At 37.2% G+C, this 24,253-nt stretch overlaps 1 protein-coding gene across 2 annotated transcripts in view; it reads right to left on the bottom strand.

The window, feature by feature from the left end:
- UXS1 (UDP-glucuronate decarboxylase 1) overlaps positions 1-24,253 on the bottom strand; it is a 59,794-nt gene that overhangs the window by 6,567 nt on the left and 28,974 nt on the right. For both annotated transcript variants that reach the window (XM_026843553.1, XM_026843561.1), the window contains 6 exons: positions 18,921-19,025; positions 17,494-17,553; positions 15,308-15,429; positions 6,234-6,353; positions 2,090-2,133; positions 817-877 (listed from right to left, as the gene is read on the bottom strand). In XM_026843553.1, the coding sequence (XP_026699354.1) occupies positions 817-877; positions 2,090-2,133; positions 6,234-6,353; positions 15,308-15,429; positions 17,494-17,553; positions 18,921-19,025 (512 nt within the window). The remainder of the gene's footprint in view (positions 1-816; positions 878-2,089; positions 2,134-6,233; positions 6,354-15,307; positions 15,430-17,493; positions 17,554-18,920; positions 19,026-24,253) is intronic.

Here is a 24,253-nt window from a genome sequence, read left to right as displayed (position 1 = left end):
TGTTGCAAACCTCTTCTTTACTACATCTTATTTGACCTAAAGCTGAACATTTAGGTACATATAGATTTAAACACTGAATTTTCTGGAGATTAAGCATGTGATGCCGTTTAAATATATTATCATTTGGATAGAAACGTAAAAATGAACTCAAGACCACAGTAAAAAAGGGAAATCTATTGAATGACTGCCCTGCAGAATTGAATATCTGATTTGGCAAAAGTTGGCATACACAGAAATGACCTGGTATATGCATCCTTTTTCCATTCTTATATCCACTGCTGAGAATAAGGTGACAACAAATGGGACAAAACAAAAATCGTATTGGAAAAGTTAAGTTGTAAGCAGCCTTAATCAATATTAGAAAATTATACCATCAAATGCTATCCCATTTTCCTCTAGTCAAGGCTAGTATGAAGTGATTTCTCATTATTTAGAGCTAAGTATTCCTTCAGTGCTTTTTTTCATTAAAACCAGACATCAGTCATTTCCTTGGTGTATTTTGTGTGTCCCTCCCCTGCTCCTATTTTTTTTGTGTGTGTTTTTTTTCTTATTCTAATTTCATAAATCTTTTTGTTAAAACAAATGAAAAACTCTAGAAAATTTATCCTGTTCTTGGACCTACAAGTTCTCTACATCTAGGGGCTTAATCTTCTTATTTATAAAAAAAAAAGATGGAAGAATATATTACTCATAATGGAAAGAGCTTTTTTGATCCATTTATTTCATCTACAAATTGGCATCAGTGACAAGGAAGAAAACAGAGGTGATGTTGGCCACCGCACAGTAAACACAGTAGAGTGGAGCTCTCATACTCACCAAGTTGACAGGACTGCTGACATTGCTGTTCATCAACGCCACCAACCCATTCACAAGATCACTATGAAAAGGGAAGAACAGATTGAGGCAATTTCCACTTCCCTATAAATAATATTCTTGCCTAAAAAGAGAGCTGCCTCCTCAGAGCTCCATAAAGCAGATCAGGCAGCTGAGGAATACTGAAATCAGATTGACAGCATATACTTCAATGGGTGCATGTTTTCTTGGCTGTTTGTTCCACAGTCCCTGTTGTAAGATATACTAAACTGGAAGTTAGTTTGTAAGGGTGATTATCTTTGGGATACACTAGCTATAGCTCCTCTGAGCATATATCAAGTTACTAAAAAAAAAATTAAATACTTCCTCTTCCCTCCAGTACCCAGGCATATTTAGAGGCCCATTTCCAACACATATCAAAAAGAAAAAGTTGTAGTACAGAGACACACAACACCACCACCTGCTTTGCAGCTTGTTGTTTGAATTGTCTTTTCTCTTTCAGAGATTCTTAAACCAAGTTTGTTAAAAAACTACTAGTAATTTGGTGTTACCTCCCCCCAGCAAAATAACCCAAAGTTATTTTGGATTATCAGCAATAGACTCAGCAGCTTGCCCCTGGACATACAAATCCAGATCCCTTTCATTATGACATCATCAGGAAAGGAGTGCCTACTTTGAACTGATGAGGTTTCCTCAGCATCTACCACTGCTGTTATTATTTTCGTCAGACAGAAAGAACATTTCCAAGCAGAGAATGATTAAAACCCAGAAGCCTGGCACAGAAGTTTAGGTAGCAGGACAGAACAAAATATTGTGAGGAACAGATTCACTTTTTTCATAGTAAAAGCACATTCTGGCGTTGCTTACACTATAAATAATAGCTACAGCAATATCACTTCAGCTGGTTCCTTCCCCCAAAAGGGGACATGCGTGTACAATACACACACCAACCACAGCAGCCCCAAAGGCACAAGGTGGCAGTATTGCATTAAAATGCAAGGAGCGACAAACAGCTCAGTGTCAAAAATTCAGCTATGTGCTACCTGCTGTCCCTTGAAGGGAAAAAACACATTAATATCTCAATTCAAAGTTCTGAACCAACTAACGTTTTGTTTCTTGGTACTTTTTAAAACTTCTGTGTTTCAGTTCTGAAAATAAAGCTGGCCTAACAATGAACATAATTTCTTTGACTAAAACGTACGTTCATACAAAAAGTTGGCCAAGCTCAAAGAATCATCAAGTGAAGTAAATATCAGACAGTACAAACAAGGTTTACCTGACATACTGGAAAGCTCTCGTCTGAGTTCCAGGTCCATAGACCTAAAAAAACAGAAGAAAATCAGAAAAGTTACACAAATATAAAAGTCCTCTCTAGCCCAATTATCTTTTCTTCACTATTCTAGAAAAATGTCCCAAGGAGAAACACCTGAGACACAAGCTCAGTGTTACAGGAATGGAAAAACATGTGCTTGCAGAGCCTTTGGCAAAGTATCAGTTCTTTGAAGGTCTTCTTCCTCTTGGACATGTCTCCAGTAAGCGTATCTTTAGGCATTTTGTTAACCAGAACTCTGAACGTAGGAAACATTCTCAGGGATGCAGGACACAGCGATGCTTTGTCCTCTCCTGGAACACTGAAAGAGGCTGAAGCATGCACTCAGCCAGAAAAGAGCGCCAAATATTTAAAGCAAACCTCAGACTACTAAGATGTGGTTATGACGAGTAATTTTTATTCACTCATTAACAACAGCCAACTTCAAAGAGACCACCAAATGTTAGTGGTCTCTAAAAAAACTGTCAAGAAAAATAGCACTCTAAGCATTTAAAGCTTATAGGACAAAAAAAAAAAAAAATCATGTGGCTCTAAATATTATTATCTGGTGAAATGGGAGGTAGATAAGTTCTAGATGATATGGCTCCCACAATCACCTGGACAAATTTGTATCAAAATCTTAGAAGCACTTGGAGAAAGCAAGTTGTTTAAAGTTCAAACAGCCATTACAGTATACCTAAAGTGTACAATGGTATAATTTAACATTATTTTTTTCACAGTTCAACTGCATGCAGTACTAAAATCCCTAGAACATGAATATTTTAATTTCTGGAAGCTATCAGCAGGCATATTTAAGTGGTGAAAACACTTAACTGGGGATGCACACATTTTATCATCAACCTACTACAAAAGAAAAGCTTTTCAGGACAGAACAGCAAGCATGTTTGTTTTCCGAGGGGACAAGAAAGACAATGCAATTGGTATATGTGCCATCGTTGGTTAGATCGTAAACCTAATGCTCTCTGAGACCAATTCAGAACAAAAACAGTTCACATTTCAGTAGGCGCTGGGTAAGATCAGTGGTTTAAAACTTTACCCAGTAACCGATTCTCAGAAGAATGCACCAGGAGAGCACACTGACAGCCTGATGGACTCCCAAAGCAAACAGGGAGCATATTTTAGGTATGTAAAGCTTTCTGCTTGTTTTCTTTTAGCCTGTGGGATAGGTTTTACAGAACCAAGTAATACGTGCATGATTTCTGCAAAGTCAACCATGTGGCTAGCTCTCCTATGTGGCTGGAAAATACAACATAGTTCCCTTCTCCCAATTTCTCTCAATAAACTCTTCCTTTACAAAAATACAAAGCAACAATGGTCATGTTTGTATCGGCTATAATTTCTTCAAATTAAAGACATAGTTTTCAAGATATTACTTACTCCATTTGAACAACTACTTTGAACAAAGAGACTCAATATATTCAGTTTCTAAAAAGGTCAACACTTGGTATTCCTGTCAGCCAAATTCTGTGATGATACAAGGGTGAAATTTTTTTTTGGTCTCAACTACTGCTTATTGCTGACAATTCATTTTATTTGACCTGGTCAGCTAAACAACTCTCCCCTTAGTTTTTTTTCTCATATTCAGTAATTTTCAATGTCAGATAGTTACCCCCTGCAGAAGAGTGATGCTGGGAAAAATGTTCTATTTTATCCGCTATTACATTCTTGATAAAGTCTAGACAGCATGGCAATTACAAAAAAAAAAAAAGCTTTCAATATTGCCTCCCACAGAACAGCACTGACTCCAGACTCCTCTTATTGATGCTCTTAAATATCCCATGGTTTGTATGTTTTAAAACAAGGTAACTGCTTAATATTTAGTAAGGCTTCACTAAACTCCCAGTCAGTGTTCTTTAATAAAACTTGAGAAAGTAAGCATGAACTAAAATAAACATTTGAGAGGCCAAATATGGCAATAACTCACTGCATACACTGGGGTACAAACTTGAAAAATGAAGTACCTTTTGACCCTCTGTAGGCTAGATAAGGGCTTTAAACAGCATTTAGAGGCTCAGACTTTATGCCCCAGGATGCCATTCTGGGAACATACAATACTGACAAACCAGTATATGGTTACACTCATATTTTGATATAACCAAGTTCTACAATGATCAAAAGTGTCAAAGCAAGAAGCTCTAGACTCTTGTCTGTTCCTATTTACTGAGTGTCTTGCAACAAACAGAACCAGCCTTAATCTGCATCTTTGGGGAGATGCCCAGGTAAGAAAAAGAAACTCTTTCTGCAGGAATTTGAGTGATTTTTTTATTTAATGTTTTGAAAGGGAAAAAAAGCACTGAACCCATTTTATTGTGCAACTAGCCTGTTCAGTGCTGAAGTGAATCCAATCAGTAGAGACTAGGCAAGTTGGGGTCACTGTTTTTTTCAGCTAATCAAGTCTAAACCCCAATATCTGCAGTCTTAATGCTGACTTATATGACACATTAAATGTCGTATGTCCTAGTAAGCACTGGCCATTAAGTCACAGTCAACATCACACAATTGCTACTGTATGCTGAGCATTGACAGTCCTTTGTAGAAGAGAAAAGTAAATCTCTGCGGGAAAAGGCATATCTTTAGGACATGCAGTGAACACAGCATAAAAATTAGTACAGGCTTGTTACCTTGAAAGAACCACAAGCCTAAATCAGAAATTTAGCAATGGTTAGGAACAACAGGGTAGTCAAGATGTATCATTGATGACATTAACAAATAGTAACAAATTGCCTAAGTTAAGAATCACTGATAAACAGCAAGCAAGTAAGCAAATGTTGACCTCCAGAGAAGGCCAAACTTTCAAAAATTATCAGTGTGCTTAAGTCAGGTGATGTGCATCACTTTGCAGAATATATACAATCCGAGCTTCTTAAATTTTGTTTTTTGTAAAGAGTTCTAGATTTCACCCTGTCAGTAGGGTAGTGTCTACTACCCAAGTTTTGCAAAGGCAGCTGTGTTTTGGCATATTATTTGAAAAAGGCTAAAGCTAGGGGAGATCTTTCACAGGACACTGAGCTTCACCTTGCCTGGGCATGACTTACTACCTGATCTACACTCCTCAATGCTCTGTCCAGTTTCAGATTTTGCTCTACAGAAATCACAGTAGTGGGAGTTGCCATAAAACTTTCATCCTTTTTCTCCGTGGATTGTCTGCTCCTTCCTAGAGGAATTCCTGGCTGAATTTTACAGTCTCTAATAGATGAAATGCCACCTCAATCTCAAGATAGCTGCCCTCTGCTAAGGTACTTAGCAACATCTGTAGTTATTGCTGTTGTATGTCACATATGTTGTATGTCACATAAAGGTTTCCATGAACTCATAACTGATCTCAGATTCTAAACTACTTCTCTCTGTTTCAGGATGTAGTCTCATTTATTTTACATACTCTCACTATTTTATAACAGTAAACAAAACAGGAGCAGGGCATAGGTCAGGCACTGCCTGTATTGCTAAATTACCAGCAGCAACTTTGGCAGAGTACCGGCCCGTGCCAGCTCTTGTTCTCCCAGACAATGTTGTGACATAGGACCATTCACAGCAAACACTTTGGATGTGGCAACTTGATTTGGCAGGAAAATTTAGCTGTACAAGATGTGGGTCATGACACACCACTTTGTCAATGATAACAAAAAACAGTCCTGGCCAGCTTTATTTACTAATAAGCAATGTAGCCTGAAGGCCTTTAACATTATGTTGTACATGGAAAATTTAGGCTGATCTCCAAGCTTGCAAAAAGAATTTAGATACCTAACTTCCAAGAAGGGTTCAGAGAAAGCTCCTCAACAGAAATATCTATCAAAACATTATTCTGTAAGCCTTGTCACACTGTGTCCCCATAAAAGAGGTGTGAGAGACAGAGATTCAAGTTCAGTATGAGTAAAATACCTTCTCAGATCACAACCAGTAACCTTGTTTCTGGGAAAAGAAAACCAATACCACCAATATTTGTGTATTTGCATATACTGAAACACCAGATTTTGGGGGGAGGTGGTGGTGGAAGAAACCTCAGTGTTTTCAAAAATCCATCCTCCTTCATAATATGTGAGGATAGGATATGAAGACAAACAGTTCATATCACTGAGAGGTCATTACTTACCGTTAGTGGTTCTCCCTGGAGAGCTTGTAGAATAAAATTACTGACAACTCTACCATCATTCATATGCATTCGAGGACCAAAGGTATTGAATATTCTGGCAACCCTCACTTCAACTCCTTCCTGTAGGCAAAGAAAAAAGAATTGTTACTACCTTAATAAGACTTTCTTCCTAAAACTGCAAATTAACTCTCCCCTGTCCAAAAGCTTTCTTAAGAATCCCTCTCACAGCTTTAATAAACATTGTTTTCTCACCATGAAATATTTCTAACCTCTTCTCAATACTACTGGAAACTGTAGTGCATACAGCGAGGTAATTTATACTAGTTCTTAGTCTTTGCAATGCAAATTCTAAATCAATGCTGGAACAGCTGATGAAGCACATGCATTTTAATTCCAACAAGAACTTCAGACTTTTCAACAGTACCCTTCCAACAACAATTTATTTCACCTGGGACTTATTCACATTTTTACACATAAGCGAAGTCTCACACAATCACCAGATACAGTACCAAGGTAGTATTTCCAAAGACTAGAAAAGTTGGAACACTTCAGACAAGTATCTATAAATGCTGAATACAGCCACAATTTTTCTTATGCATACTTTACAATTCTTGTCTCTTCAATGGCTTATTTTTTTCCAAGAAACATTTCTATCATTCCCAGAAGTACTTTCTGCAGGATATTTTGCATATCTTCAAAGCAAAATGCAACAAATATGTGAAATTGAAAACTGTCTGGACAAAACATTTTAACACTGGGACATTGAGACTGAAGTAATGTCTCTCTAGGTATTTTCTGTTTATTCACACTTACTCATTTGGACAAGACACAGTTCATGATAAAGCCTACAAGAAGGATGCTTGGCCTTTGCAAGCTGAAGCATGCACTTGGCTCCTGATGAGTTCAGAGGAGCATGTTATGCTGTAAACAGAGAGAGGCTATCATGTGAGAGTGATAGCCACAAGGCAGGGAAGAAAGGTGTGAACTTCAGCCCAGTCCTATGCATCCTTCTCATACTCCTTGGTCCTCTCCCCTCCCAGAAAAAGCCATCCTTGTATCAGTCACAGGAAACACTTGTCATTTGAAGCAAACTTTGTGCTGCTGATTTAACTGAAGCAAATCAAGTCACAAAGCACAATGTTCTGGGAGTTGCAAACCTTCAATTATTCACTTCAGAGGACACACAGAACATCTTGTATTTTCAATGCCTTTTACTAAGGCTTAGATCAATGCTTGCCATTTTCTTGGAAGACAAGAGTGAGTGTGGAGAAGTATACTGTTGGTACATTTGTGGCTGAAGGCTGCAGCTCACACACACTTCACTCAGAAGAGACCTAAACCCATATTTTTCTTGGAAATAAACGTAGCTTCATTTACAAGAGAAACTTGCAGGGAAAACTCTTAGGTCTCCAAGTGATTCATAAACAAATGAATCCTTGAAGAAGTTTTGTAAAAGCAATAGCATTAGCTTTTTACAGATGAGAGAGTGAGAGGCAAAAGGCATATATAACCATTTAGCTATTACTTGGTGTCAAGAAATGGGAAACACCAAGTAGTGTAGGTAAAGCTCAGCACTTCCTGGTATGTATAAGGCCAAACAACATCCAGTTCTGTTTAGCTGCAGGTAATGTTTCAGTTGCCATGATCAAATGTTTATATGTGCAAATAAACTGGAGGCTAACAGTAACCAGGGAGGTAACTACTGTACCATAGGAAAAGCTAGTCTTGGGACTCTGTCACACAACAAGCTTGCATCCACGACAGAGGCAAATAACAACCTCACAACATCCACTTGGCCCTGCTGAGGTACCCTGGAAAGAGCAGAAGTCCCTTCCTCTGCAAAATGCATCAGTTGGGAACATATTCTTTATTTCCTGTTAGCTAAAAAAGTGTGGCAGTGTAAGATCATCAAACGTATACTTCCAGAAGCATGTTACAGAGCCATTCTCAATGCCTTCACCGTATCTCGAAATATATACTCTGATATGATCATTCTTTCTTTTTGCTCAGCACTCTAATCTTAAAAAGGACACTGACTCCTTCAGGGAGGGACAGTATTTCATGTGAACTTTCCAGATATTGCCATTAATAACAAGTACAGAAAATGAGGTACTTGGAAGCTAGTACTCCAGATAAAAATAACTCATTAACCAATGCTGACCAAAAAGCCTCTCTTGGACTTCATAAGCTACCGCAGCAGCCTTATTTTCCAGTATTGGCTGGAAACTATCAAGGGATCTAGAAAAGAAAAACACATTCCCTATAGGCACTTACTCATAGCCACAGTGAATCCAGTATTTCTTCTCCCTTCTATTTATTCCCCTCCTCCCACTGTAATATCTTTTAAAATAAGTAACTTTTTATTTATAGTGTCATCTAGCAAAGCTTTTCTCTGCAGCCTAGTTCTTTGAAAAATCTATTTTCTATGCAGCTGAATTTTCATTTGTGCCTGTAAAACCAGAATCTATTGTCTCAAAAGAAACTTTTTCACAAAATTAATTTGGAGACAGTAAGTTGAAAGTTGTCCTCTTTTGCCATTTCATGGACATCTCTTCTGAAGTCTTTTTTGCATGTTGAGTAACTCTACTCCTTTTTGTATTAGCTGCTTGAGAATACTTATGGTACACGCTTACATATGTACTGTTACTCTGATTATCAACAACATGCTAATTATGACTGGCTACTTCCCCCATATTCCCACTAGCAAAGCCAATTACTTCCCCAGATTTGTGGCAGTAAGTCATGTACAGTATTTTATTATATCCTAAAGAGAGGAGAAAAACTTCTTCGGCCCACATTTATACTGCTAAACAAAAGAGATCTTGAGACTAATCCCTGATGCTGAGATCAAATGTTATCTGTTCTGTTCTACTGGTTTAAGACTATGCTTTCCTATAACAGATTAATCAGAGAGAAAGTTCCTTGAGCAATCCAAAAGAGCCTGGGAGCAAGCTAATCAAATGCAGCATTGTGGGCTAGAAAAACACTTCATCTCACTCTATTATTTACCATATGAACACGTTCACAGAGACTGCGCCTGTACAGATGGAGAGGGAAGGCAGAAAAATGCAAGAAAGATTGTTATGGGTTACAGAGACACCTCCTCTGAATAAATACTTAGACTATTCTATAGCTGTCAGTCAAAAAGTATCATTAGTTTTCCAGTCTCCCCTGCAAAACAAACTTGCCCATGGTCTTCAGCATGAGTCTGCCACTTAGTTCTAGATATGCCTGCTTCAGAAAGTATTAAGGTATCAAGGATGCTATGATAACATATTATTTTTAAAAGACGTTTTAATTTTATAAGCCTTTTAAGAAAAGGTATCTCCCTTGTGTTGACTGTATCAGAAAATAGAGCAATACAGAATACAACTCAAATGACAAGAGGTTCTTTTAACTGAAACAGCTTGAACATAGGCTGTGGCTGTAATTCATAAGGATATCATGCAATCTTCTCTTAGTAATTAATAGTGTTTCCTTCTTTGTAAACTCTGTGGATCTATCTGAGCAGCAAGCATGAATTAGACCTCCCTGCGTACAACATCAGGAAAGGGAAAGCTGCAATTGTTTGTTCTCCAGCAGACAACTGGATTAAAAAAATCTGCCAGGGAAAGACCAGACAGTTGTATGGATATCATTGTGTCCCAATACAAGCCCTTATCAATGTCTCAGCTAAAACTACTGAGATTGCTGCTCACATCCCTTGCTTTATTAGTCACTTTCTTACCAATTCACATTCTTTCCTATGTGTTTCAGAGATCATTACCAAACTCTCAAAATTGTTCTCAAAACCCTGAATTGTAATCACAGCAGAATTCCTAGCACAGTGTTCACCAGCGTCCATCTGTGATGTGTGTTTAAGCTACAATACTCTACACTGAGGCTTGATCCAAGGTATTTTATATACGTATACTGCCTAGTATATAAGCAAAACGAGATTTAATTCTTGGTTACTAACAGCTTTTAAAAACTATTTTGCAAAAATAGTGATGCCAAGATCTGCATTTCATAAACAGTAAAGCTTCTAATCAAGCTAGGAAGGATAATCAGTTATATAACTCTACTTTCAGCATAATACAGGTCCCTGAACACAACCAAGGCCCACCTCCAACACTCGTATCTTATGATTGAAACATTACCATGCTTATAGTTCATCACTTCCCACACTAGAGAAGCTACAACTTTCTGAGGTCTCTTCATACCATTATTTATACCCCCATGCTAAAAGTACATCCTATTTCTAGCACTTGCCCCAGCTTGCATATCTCTTGTACGTACCGTATGTGGCCAATGCAAACAGGTACAGGCCTGGTCCTGTCAACACTCTGACAGGAGACACTGCCACTAAGAAGGGATGGGTACCAACTTAACTGCATCTATGCCTGAATTACTAGGATATTCCCTTCAGACAGGGCTTTTAACTTCGATATTTTCCTGTACAACATAGCTTCTGAACATGAGGTGGCTGATAACGTAACCAGCGCAATAATATCCAGTGAATGAGAGATGTATCACAGCTTCCAGTAAGCTTCCAATATGGCTCAGGAATACATGTAAACAGACAACAATATATACTCCAAACAATTTTGTTTTAGTCATCTGCATAATGGAGAGTTCTGCAGAGTTATACTCATGAATTAGTGTTACGATAACAGTTACAGGTGAACAAAAATGCCTTACCAATGATTTTAGAGCAATGGTGGCTGTATGAGGAGGGCACATCTTACAGCCAGAAGTAAGAGGTGTACCAAAATGAAAAGGACATCAGAAACAACACACATTTTGGATCTAAAGATGAATGCTGCTATAGATATACTCTTATTCAAACACTGACTCAACTTATTGAAGTGAATCAATCTCTAAAAAAAGTTTGAAGTCCCTCATGACTTCAAAATTCAATTTGCAGAACAGTGCAGCAATATCAAAACCAAAGAACTCAGTTCTCCAATTACCTGAGGGAAATCAGAAGATAGCATTTCTTACAGCGCAGAAAGAAAAAAACCCCAAACCTCAAGCACAAAGACTATGGAAAGTATTCAGACTTTTATTGAGAAAATGCCTGTATTTGTTTAGTCCACGGCTTTGATAATCATTGCAATACAGTCTTCTAACCTTGTCTGCGGTACAAAGTTATTTTGCAACTGTTAAGAACACAGAGCATGTAGAAAGAGTAAAGACACCAGAGCATCAGCGAAACTATTGTGTCTGAATACAGGCCAGAAGACCTGACAGTTCTTTCCTGCTTCATTTTCATATAATTTGGAAAAAGTATTGCTCCACTGATACAAAAAAGCCTCTTATTATGTCCAGGCTATGTTTGTATGAGGAAGTTCTGACAACTCAGGTAAAAGCAATACAATTTAGAAATAGATACTTAAATAACAAAACTCTCCACTTACAGAAGAGCTCCCATTACTAATGACCCAGTGAAACAACAGGTTGCATTTTTATAATACTGCCTCAGTTACTGTAGTGTTCTCCCCTTTTCACCTCACTTCCTCCAATTGAATGTTAGCAACAGATAGCTTTGGAAAACTATATGCCACTTCTGCATTTGTACAGGACCAAACACAGTGTTTTGGTTCATGTGCAGAGCAACTACACAGAAAAAAAAAAAATATTACAGACAACTCTAACAACTCATTAGAAAATGTACAGATCCATTAATCCAACAGTGCAGAGAATACACACCAGCAGGTTTTACAAAGTGGCAGGACTATCAGAAGGACTGTACGAGGGTAACTGGAACAAGCCATCTTCAAAAGCTTAGTATTATTTAATCTCTAAATTATTGCAGTTTGCAGGACCTAACTATTGAACTGTGGGAAGGATTTTTATCTGCGGTTTCTCTTTTCCAAAGTATAAAAGCTTATTTGTGAACCATGCAGTTACAGTGGCTGAAAGCAGCACTGTTTTCTCTTTCAAAGTGGAGCCAGTTAATGAAAAAGATAAAAGCAACTAGCAACAAGCAGTACTTGATATTTTCAATAGAACTGCCACATTTACTGAGAACGTTAATATAACTGTGTGTGACCTCTCAGACTTTTCAGAAGAAAGGAATTGTGGATGATTTTTTTCTTTTTTTCTGAATTTCACTGACCTGGTATATAACAACTCAGACAGGACACTAGTTGCCATGCTGACACCTGCACTTCAGGGGTTTCAATGCCCTGTACGGCAGTGAGATGGGCTGTAGCATCTCTACCTACTAGGCAGTGCCCAATGTGGCTGACTGCCTGTAGCATCTTACAGACTCCCCCCTCCAACCTTAATCTCACTAGTATTCCTGAAAATAAAGTTCCTCTGCATGTTTTCTAAAAAGCTAAAGGGATCTATAGCTCTTATCACTACAATTTAGCTCTGGCCTGGTATACAACCAACAGTAACCACCATCTGTGTCACTAAAGGACTGGTGTCTGAGAGTTGATTATTGCCCTGAGGATGATACAATGCTTCCTCTTCTACCCTTGTGCTGTCAGAAGCACAAACAATTCAGTTACATTCTTCCACAAAAAACAAATTCTGCAACTTTTCTTAAGCAAACTGCTAGCAAATTTTATGTGACAACATAAAAAAATACATTGCTGCATTCTTAGAAATAGTCTATATTGAATATCATGGAAAGAAAACAATAAGCAATAATTAGAGAATACCAGATAAAACTCCCAAAAGACATTAAAGCAAACTGCTTGAATTCCACATAGCTATGTTTCCTATCTAATTACTCAATAGTTTCCTCGTTATTCACTATTCAGTGCCTTTTCAGTTGCAATTCAATCAAGAGCTTTCATTACCCCTACATTTTACATCAAGGCTTTTTATTATTACTAAAACCAACTCAATTTGTGAATTAAGATTAGGGGGAAAGTACAATTCAAGATAAAACAGAAAATCACTCTCATGTTGCAATTGCAATGAATTTCTATATTTAACTAATGCATCAGTTTGCATGTGTTATTCTCTCACATTAATACCATAAGCTTCACAGCTAACATGTCTTTCCTTTCTTCTGTTATCTATTAAGATTTTTTGCCACCCTGAGCCTTCACAGTCCTGGTTATAGAATATTCCATAATGCAGAGCTTAACACTTAAGAGGCTTATACTTAATATTTGATTATGATAACTCAATTCACTCCTATATGCTTAGAAAGGCATCCAGTGCAATTCTTAATTGGAAGATCTGAACTATTCTAAGGCAATTTGAAAACTATCACATCACACCATGTAGAACTTAGCCCATTTACTACCACTGAAACTTGCAATGTCACACAGTTGGTATGAAGAAAAGGATGAAGCAGAAGGAGATGAAAAATTTCTCTGTAACATTCCAAGGTGACCTGACCTGAAGTATTGCTTCAGGTCTGGAGAATTTCCTTACAGATCAATGGTGTAAAAGGATAAATTAAATCTAGTTCACAAAACACCTTTAATATGCTAAGCATTTAAAATGCTGTGTATCTGTATTTACATGTGCCTATGCAAACGTAACAGACGCCTGCCATGAAGGTAGTGCCAGATTCTGACTAGTATTTAAATAAAGCCAGAGTTGGAATGTACATGAATATCTCTATTTCCAACCACTATTTTTAAAAAAGTTAAATGCATACTGAATGGCGACTCCGGAACAAAGCACAAAATTCACATTGTAGTACTATGTGCTGAAACTCCACTCCCACCTCTTTTGCATCAAGAGTTTTCACTTAATGTATCTGTGCACTGCAGTTCCACTTTACCAACCTTTACTACCCTTTGTAAATCCTGCATAAAATTTATGGGATAGTATCATGACTCATCCTGTGGCTTTAAGATACAGTCCATGATTTTCAAAATTACCTACAGTCTTGCCCTTCTAAAATAATACTGTAGTGTACTTGTACCACAAACTTGCAAAAAATTCAATACCCTACAGCACAAGAATTTATCATAAAAACGACAATATTCAACTGAAAACAGATTTCTAGACCCACAAGGAATATTTTGCTACAGTTAAGTGCAGAAGACATCATCCTGAACAAAAGAAGTACCACCATGCTGGACCTTAAATGATTTAAAAGAGAACAAAGGAGACACAAACCTCTGCCTTCTCTATCTGGCTGAACAGATAAGAGAAAATTATTTATGACCTCTGTACTAAAGTACCATCCCATTTAAGTTTAATTCTGTTTTCAAGGTTTTTACAAGGACTTAGTATTTTATCATTTAAAGGTTTAAAATTCTACTGAATATACTACATTTGATTTATACCTTTGTATATCAAGGCTGAAAACACCAAGAAACAATGATAAGATTTTCTTTAGCATGTCACATTCTCTAATTGGATTGTCTCCTAGAGACTAGCTGACCAGCAATTAAATAAGATTCACATACAGGTAAAGAGTTGATGCTGGGTTAGTTAATAATGCGTTTCTACTTGTTGATGATGAAACCTGAAGGAACTGGCACGTATCAATTCACAACCATATTTTAAGTAGCATTTTTATCCTTATGTTACTGTATTTATCTGAAAAAGTGCATTACATAGCTAAGTATTCATATATTCTGTTACGGTCTGTATTTATACCTACATAAATTGAAGACATTTCTAAAGTGATTTAAAATACATTGCTCCTACATAAGTACTCAGTAAAGAACTTCCTAATTTTTACCTCTATATTTTGATTTCAATTATGCTTATTAAACATTCCACATTTAGCAGTAATGCCCCTATTCAGCCAAGCACTTCAAAGCACAGGACCAACTTAAAATAACTCTTATTTGGCTCCCAAATTAGTAAGATTACCTCAGTTTAGCCTGCATAAAAACTATTTACGATACTGAAAGACATATTATGTCTATGAAGAAGACTAAAGTACATTTTCTTGAGGAACACTGCTTATCTGAAAAAACACAACAGATGGGAGTAATAAAACTTTTGCATTAAAGAAAACAAATTCTGCAGCTATGGTATAAATGCTCCCACTCAAGACATTCTTTTTTGCCCTCCTACCCTAAATACACATACTCCAGTTTTGCCACATATTTGGACTTCATTAAATCACAGAAAATCCATTGAATCTGATACAAGTTTAATACCTGCTTCATATATGCATAGCACATGGTCTCTGCAACCCGCTTTCCTTCATCATAACAGGCTCTTGGACCTATTGGATTCACATGGCCCCAGTAATCCTCATTTTGAGGGTGCACTTCAGGATCTATGGGGAAAAAAAACACCTTAAATGATCTTCTATCAAAAAGGTGACTATATATAATGAATCTTTCAGTAGATCATTGGTGTTATACAATTCAATAGCTTCTCTCTGAACTATGCATTTAAAAAAACATCACATTTCAACACCATTCCTTAAAAGTGTATTCATTAGAACCATGAAAATGACAGTTATGGAAGATGTGAGACTACTAAGATAACTGAGTGAAAGCAACAACACCCATCATCTGCTTTCCAATAAATGCATGTGCAAACAGAGGGTTAAATTCAACTCTTCTCTGCAAAGACAGACTATCTCAAGGAAGCATATATGACTCATCTAATGTAATTCAGAAGAAACATTATAAATTATGTAAGTAGCACTTTTTCCTCTATCTGAAAAAAAGGAAAGTACCTTCAAGCTTTATAAAACAAGAAACAAGAAAGAAAAATGGGCAAAATGGAGAAGTACTCAATTTCTTAAAGAAGAAAGACTAGAGCAATGTACCACAATGTATTTGCTGTTTCTACTGTTTTATCCTAAGCGCTTTTACTAGCTATCACTGGGAACAGACCATCAGGTTACACAATCCTTTGGTTTGATCTGGTATAGAAGCTCTTGATTACAAAAACACCCCCAACCAACCGAAATCTCCTAGGAATCAATGTGTGTGTGTGTGTGTGTGTGTGTGTGTGTGTGTGTGTGTCAAAACTTTCAAGTGTTACAGGCTAATTTTTGAAACAACTTTGATGGTTAGCCCTGATTAACCCTTCCAGTTTTTATGCTGCTCACAGATATGATTACAGATGAATTCCTGCCATACAAGAGGCACAGAGCAATGGTAAATGCAGAGGAGTTTTCACATGATTATAAAAGCCTGTAGCATTCTTAATAGGACCACAGAAGGTGCCGTGATCTGGCTGCTTCAGTTTGCTACTGACAAAGCCAGATAATGAGCATTTCAAGTCTTCCATTTCAGCAGGCAGATTGCAGCAAAGCAACAAGGCTCCAAAACTTAAGGTCTTTTTTGCCTGTTGGGCTCCTGTTCCAAAAGAGAGTTTGCTCAGTTACAGAAGAGTCCTTAGGGCTACCATTTTTCTCTGTGGAGCCTGACCATGACTAATTAAAGGCAAGGGAGGCAGTAGGAATGTTGCACATGCTCAAGCTGCTTATTTGGTTGGCTTATTTGATCATTGGCTTGTGTATTTGCTTTGAATCTTCTCAACTGAAGTTATTCCACCAAAAGTGTACTCCTTGAGGTATGTTTCTATGTCCTCCCTCACTTTTTCTTCAAAGCTTTGTATTCTGTTAGACCAATGAATATTTTTTGATTTTATTTTTTTTTTTTAAAGCCTAGACTCTCACAACTACTAAGGTTGAGCAGGTGACTGTGCCTGCCTATCTCTGTTAATCTTGCAACAGTGCTATCATCAATTAGGCAAGAGTTCACAACAGCAGTTTTGAGCACAGTCTGTTACACACCCCAAGGCGGTACTCACTACATCCAGCTAGCAGTTCTATCAGTCATTCTCTTTCTACTTCACTTAGTAAAAGGACGATGGAGAGATATGGCAGTATTGTTGAATATCACATTTTAAGAGACACCACAAGAACCTGCACAATCACTAATTTCTTAGCTTGGAGGTTATGCCCTTGTCTCTTACACCAGGACAATTGCTAAATTGTAACAATACAGTTCATAAGTGACTGGGAAAAGAGATGCAGATTTACTACTGAAATTATCTTTCTTCACAGGTTTTCATTATGGCATCTGGATTTTAATTAGATTTCAATACTCAGAATTCCCCCACAAGCCCTTTGGAAAGAGACATAAACTAAGATTCAAGAAAAACTACAGACAACAGTCTGAGACTCCTTACATCACTCTGATTAGAGATTTAAAGCAAGTACTAATGCCCACATTTTAAACTGTGAAAAGTACATCTGATACAGAAATCAAGCCAAGACAGTGATGAAAATCTATCATTCTATCATCTCACACAAGGTTTATAAACACCCTTTTACACAGTCACATCTCAAGAGCTCTAAACACTGTTTTATCCTTCTTACCTCCATATACCTCTGATGTGGAGGCCAACAGCAGCCGTGCTCCAACACGTTTAGCTAACCCTAAATTTTGTGCAACAGAGAAAGAAGACCATAATTAAATCAAGTGCAAGAATCTTTCAGTCACGTTAACTGCTATAGTGTGATCTTGTTTTACATGTTTTTAAAGAGAATTTTATTTCTCTCACTAGATAGATCTAACTGTAAATCACATCCATAGCTCCCACTCCCAAGCTAAAAAACTTGAGAAACAGCAGAGCAGCACCCACATGCGTGATGTGTTTGCTTCTGGGACTAAAAGTTACACTGAACCAAGATCCAAGAACTTATATATAACATATATACTATACCCTAAAGGCCAAAGAAGCATAAACCATTCCAGTTATGAAATCAGAATCTTGAAACACATTATGATTATCAAAACTTAAAGATAAGCTATATAAAGAAACTGATACAGAAAAATATGTTACAGGACCAAAAAAAATCAATCATTTTCCCTTTATTATGCCCCTTTAAGCTACTGGGATGATCCTACCCATCACTCGAGATTACTCTGCACTCCATTTCAATGACTTTCTGGCCTTCAAGTTGGCATGGCCAACCAAAGAAATCTCTCATCTATGCCATACAACTGTTTGGTGCCTCAATAGCTTCTAAATCATCTAATGCTCTGAACTGCACTCACTGGAGTTATCACTCAAATGAGAAACTCAGCTGAGGTAATGCCCAGGAACTTCATAATAACTCTTAAGATCACTGACATCAGTTCAAGCTGCAGCATATGCACAACAGATCAAAGATGGGAGGAAAAAGGAGTGAAGGCTTGAGGCCTTCTGTTCATTGGTGCATTCCCAGCACTGAAACCAACAAAGCTGAAAATGTAGCCTTGTAATTATCTAGCATGAAGGTAGACATTAATCGTTCTTGCAGCATTTGCTAGCCAAGGCATGCACAAGAGGGTTCAGAACTCTTGATGTTCAAGGCTTACAGAGCCAATGCAGTTCCACCTAGTTCAAGGTTTGCTGTGGTGAAAAGGAACAGTCACTCATGGCAAGTGTGAGAACGTTCCACAGTCACCAAAGTGAGAAGTGCAGTCATGGACAAAACTTTGCTATAAAAAAAATCCATGCTCTTAATTGTTCTTCTGACTTCTATAATTACTGCACACTCCATAGCCAAGTTACAGGCGTGAAGTTCTTTTGCATGTTGACAGCCGAGTATGCATGTTGTCAAGAGTTCATCTGCAGATATTTTTAAAGGAAAAGTACAAAGATCTTTAAAGAGGGGAAAAAAGCACCCCTTATTTTTCTTAAAGAAACAACTTTTTAACACGTACATCTCATCTGCTCCATCCTCCCCTCTCCCCAATAGCTCTGTCCAGGTTATATTATGTCTAACCAAGTTAAGTAAGAAAAAAGATTTTCACTTACCCAGCATGTTTAATGTCCCAATAGTGTTGGTCTTTAATGTTTTTATAGGATTATACATGTAATTTGGAGGAGAAGCAGGAGATGCTAGATGATAAATCTGGTCCACTACAGAAAACCAGAGGAGGGGAAAGAAAGCATTACTATTTTCCCATGTAACATATTAAATGAGAAAGCATTAGAGTCAAGAAACAAGTACTTCTTTTTACATCTCCTAGAACTGGAACGCAGCATTTCCTATATTGCTACCTACAAATGACATATATGCAAACCTGTTGTAATCCAAAGTAACCAGACTTAATTTTTAGTAGAACAAAAACTAAACCAAAATATATATCAACACTGTTGACACAGGTACAGAAGTCTGTGTGGGTGTTGATACTTTCCACTTGTAAAAATTTTAGTTATGAGTACTTCACAGATGTTTAGAAGTTCCAAAATGCAGCATTCTATCACTCTCGAATTTTTAAGTGACTATCAGCTTCAGAGTATTTTTCTCAAATGGAATCCCAAGCAAAGATGGTAGAAACATTTTTTAATACCAGGAAGAATCTTTTGGGAAAAAGAAATACTCTTATTTTTTTTTGTAAGCCATTTGTCAATGAAATATTGATGGGATTAGAATCACATTTATATTTTAAATATACATGCCAAGATATGGGCATGCAACTTTTGTCCTTTTTCCCCTATCTATTGCTTTTGTTCTGTGCTATACTTTGGAAAAAAAAAAAAAAAAAAAAATTCCCAAAACAGAAATTCCAGTCCCCCCTTCATCCAACAAGTTATGAAATATCATTAATCAACACACTAGACAGCACCTTACAATCAGTGAAAGTATACTGATACCCAATATATTTTAAAATAAGGTAGCTTGGGCATTTGCAACAGATTGCCCAGGTAGTACAAGTCCCAATCCTAACTAATTATATTTGCCGCATTTCTGGGACTGCAGCGTAAACAAACCTAAAGATTCAACTCATCCATAGGAAATACCTATTCAACACAACAGCAAAATAGACTAGTACAACAAAACTAAACAATCACACCATTTTCATGAGTGTAGACTAGATCAAACCCCAAGATTCTTAATTTAACAATTATTCCTAGCCCAAGAGTAGAGAGAAAACAGAAGTAAAGGTGTAAGTTCAAAGGCCAAATATATCATCAATAGGGGCTTCTTTTTCTTTCTGCCTTTTTCTATTTCAGTTATTTCTATCTTAAACTAGATGAATTGTGGTTTGCTGTCTATTAATCCAGTAGTCAGGCTTCTTTATTTCCAGCTATTTATCCATTTTCATAAAAGAGCCTATTTCCAGAAAAAGCGTGGCAGTCATTTTTATCAAGATAATTCAGAAGACATATATAGGTATGATAAACGGTATCTGATGCAAGGAACACAAGCACAGAAGACTTCGCTCAACTTTGGTTTCATAACTTTCTGTCAGAATAGTTGCTATCTCTGCACTTCTGGACTTTACAGCTCAGCTCATCCCAACAAATTTAAAAAACTGAAAAAAACCTTCAAAAAGCTGTGCAGTACACCAGAATTAAATATGAAATCTAAAACAATCCCAAAATATTATTTGATTAGCATTGGCAATCATTAAAATCTTAGGCAAATCCTAATTTGTGACCAGCTTCAGCATACCAGGCTTGCAAAATTCATTGCACGAGATAAGAATGCAAAAGTTGGAGATGCTACAGGGAAAAAAGATTTTTTTGTTAAATTCTAATAAAAAATAAACCCAATGAAAATGACTCATTTTCACAAGCATATCCAATATTCAACAAACCTCAACCTGCAAACATTTCATAACTATTGTAAATATAAAACTGTCTGTCTTCTATGTAACATTATTCAGTGTTAGCCAGTACTTAAAGAAAAAAACCAACCCAGACAAGCTAATCCCCCCCAAAATTAAACATAAGATCAAACAAGAGATAGTGATGATTAAGAATGAACAAATCCCCTCCACCAAGGTCATCCAAGAAAAGTAGTCAAAAGGTGACATAAGAATTAAAGTGGCAGGATGGAAGAAAGGGACAGTAAGTCATTCTTTGTATTACAAAAGGAAAGTTTGGTTCTTTTGAGCAGTGAAAAAAATTAAAAGTAGTTAAAAGCCTTCAAAACACAAACATCTCCTTCATACTGAAACATTACTTTATAATTACTTTATATATAAGCTTTATAAGAGAAGCTTATGTTCTGATAATAAAGCTTTAAAAATACTGGCAAAATATTTAACCTACTTTGTTTCTGAATCCTTAGTGAAATGTGCTTGCAAATATAGTCACATTTTTCTGGATTAACTGTTGTTTTTAGGTCTGCTGGGCAAACTCATAGCTCCTGTGAGTGAATACTGGCTCATCTGTAGGAGGAATATCAAAGTTTACTCCATGCTAATTCTTTGAATTATTGCCCCAGAACAAGAAATCCTGCAAAATAAGTTATGATCAAATTTTATTCACTGCTTAAGCATACAATGTCAACAGTGACCAAAACAAGGAGAAATGATTCGAAGGCAAACCTCATCACACAGATCAACTATCAGCATAAACACAGGATCAGTTTCTAAGGCAATCTGCATGACTCCCATCAACCCAAGTTTTACCATCTTGACAGAGTAATGATATTTGACAGTTATTATGCTCAAGCAGATGCCACAAAATATATCTACTTCTTATATGTCATCATGCTCTCTTTGGTCTACAGCTATTTATCTCTAAAGCAGAGACAACCAGCTGCCTACAAGATGTCAAAACAGCCCAGAAACCTAGAGCTTTGGCAGATGTGTAACACTGGTGAGAATTTATTCTCACATAAAAAGAGTGCAGAGAAATACAATTTCATGTAGCAGATTCTCTGCTATTTGTGTTCAGATCAACAGATATTGGTATTTCCATTCACTAGCAATTCTGATGCAGTATCAAAAGAAAGCTTTTCACAGAAGGCAACCCAGAGTAGCAACACAAATAATACCTAAAGACAGCCTGACACAGTTAGCGCTGGAGGAAGCAAACTCCTAGCTCAGGCTCAATTCCAAAGCCCCACACATGTTGCTAATGCAAAGCGAAACTTTCAGGATCCTGTCTGCAACGTGAAGATAGTTTAATTGTTCTGTGTGATGTGGAATAATTTCTTCTTACTTTGGTCACTGTTGACACTGTAAGCTTAAGTAGTGAATAAAACTTAATCAAATTATTTTGCAAGACTTCTTGTTTTGGGGCAATAATGCAAAGATGTAGCATGGGATAAAGTTTAATTGGTCTGTTGAACTTTGACATGCCTCTTACAGGTAAGCCCTGAATATAAATATGACTGCCTCAAGTTATGCCTTTGAATGTAAGCATTCCCTTCCCACAGCATGGTACTGTTTTGAAACCAAAGCAAAGTGGTAGACTAAAAGCTGACAAAAGAAATGTTCAGAGAAGCCACTGACTGCTGCTTGCAGGCAGCGGGTAATTCAGGCAGAGTGGCTCAGAAAAATGAACAAAGCAATAGATGAAGTCACTTGCAGCCAACTCAGAGCTGAACTCTGACCTGAGTTTTATGTTGTTTCCTTCTACCTATTCCTTCATAACCCTTTCTAAATCTAGTTTTCAACAAGCTACAGTGGAACTTTTGCAGATTGAAAATGTCACTTGAAAAGCACTGTGGTCCATCAGTAATTTACTGCCCAATCCTAGTCTGTCAAAGAAGTGAACACTTTCCTGCTTCCCTCTCCATCCACTTCATTTTTGTGTTTTCTAAGTACCTGCTGAATCTTTGACACATAGCAGCTCCTATACGAGTGGGTCCTTTAATGGCACATGACAATTCAGATGAACAGGACCAAAAAATACTTTTCCTTTTGAGGCATGAGGATACAGTTAGACCTGTGATTATCCAAGTGGTTGTAGGATTGTTAGTTAAAAACAAATGCAAACAAAATACAAACCCCCAAAGGTTTCTTATAATCTTCAAATGTATTTGTTTATTTTAAGCAAGAAGGTAAATGAAAAAAAAAAAAAAAAAAAAAAAAAAAGAGAGAAAGCACTCTCCTCCTAATCCTCCTCCTTCCATTTGTCTCCCAGTTGGCAATTGCTTTAAATGAAACAAAGAGAAGTACCTGGGGGGAAAAGGTGGTCTTCCTTGCCAGAGATATAGTCTTGCCTGTCTTGAGTATAGTTTGCCTCAACATACTTTTTCCCATATGCACAAAGGCAAAAATAGACCCCTGTATGAAAAGGTTCAGCAAGAGCAGAACTAGCAGATATTTAAATCAAAGATGGGGCATTTGCCAAGTGTCAGATGGCCATCTTCCAGATCAAAGGGATAAGCAGCCAGGCAGCTGCAGGACATTTCCCTCTTGCCCAGGAATGAATCTTTGGAGTATCAAGCCTTAGACCAATTGAAAACATCACTGGTCTTCCAAATCATTTAGAGAACGCTGGACATTTCAGAAGGGCGGAAAGACAAGTTTCTACCCCAAACTGTGCACATTTGAGCCATCAAGATTAGGATGTTGAGACAAGTACTATTATTTCTCCTTCCACCCTCTCTCCTTTAACTGTCTGGTCTAAAATCGCATACTGTTTTGTCTCAGAATTTCAGCAGGCCAGACCGACATGCCAGGCAAAGTCATCTACCCAGCTTGGCTAACAATCTTACACACTCTATCACAAAGTTGGCAGTTATTTAAGGCAGCAGGCAACTTAAACTCTCCTGAAGCCAGAACTGTGGAAAGCTATCCTAGCTACAGCTTTGCAGATCAACTGTTTACACATGACAGTATCTACTGGAGAATAGGAGCAAATGCACCTTGTGACCTACACATATCTTCCTTTTTTCATGAGGAAATGCCCACTAAGAAGCCTTCAGCTAGCTTTGCAATTATAAGCCACGATGCAATTAGTTGAAAATAACTGTGTGAAAGGTCATGAAAAGCTTCATGTAGATAGGTAAGGACCATAAAAAAAGAACAAACGAAACCAATAAAATTCTGACAGTTTTGTATGTAACTTACATCAGGGGCTAGAATTCTGTAAGCCACTGTGAATACAGCAGCAAGAAGTAGTTTACCAAGCACAGTATGGTAGACTAGTGATAAAATAAACATTAAATAAATTTTTCATGTTACAATTTTGCTGGAAAAAAGCAAGAAATTAAATCCATTTCAAAATAGCACAGACATAGAAGCTGGTATAAACATTCAAGCCATCAGGTACACACTGATAAATAGAGAAATCCATAAACATAAATGAAGTTTTAGTAACATATTGCATGATCAACAGCAACTACAATTTGTCACTTGTGCCCTTTTCTATGTGAAAAGCTCACACCCCCCCCCCCCCCC

The sequence above is a fragment of the Athene cunicularia genome (genome assembly GCF_003259725.1).
Source record: "Athene cunicularia isolate RWA chromosome 1 unlocalized genomic scaffold, athCun1 chr1_part1, whole genome shotgun sequence".
Taxonomy (NCBI): domain Eukaryota; kingdom Metazoa; phylum Chordata; class Aves; order Strigiformes; family Strigidae; genus Athene; species Athene cunicularia.
This window is presented reverse-complemented; position numbering and strand designations above follow the sequence as displayed.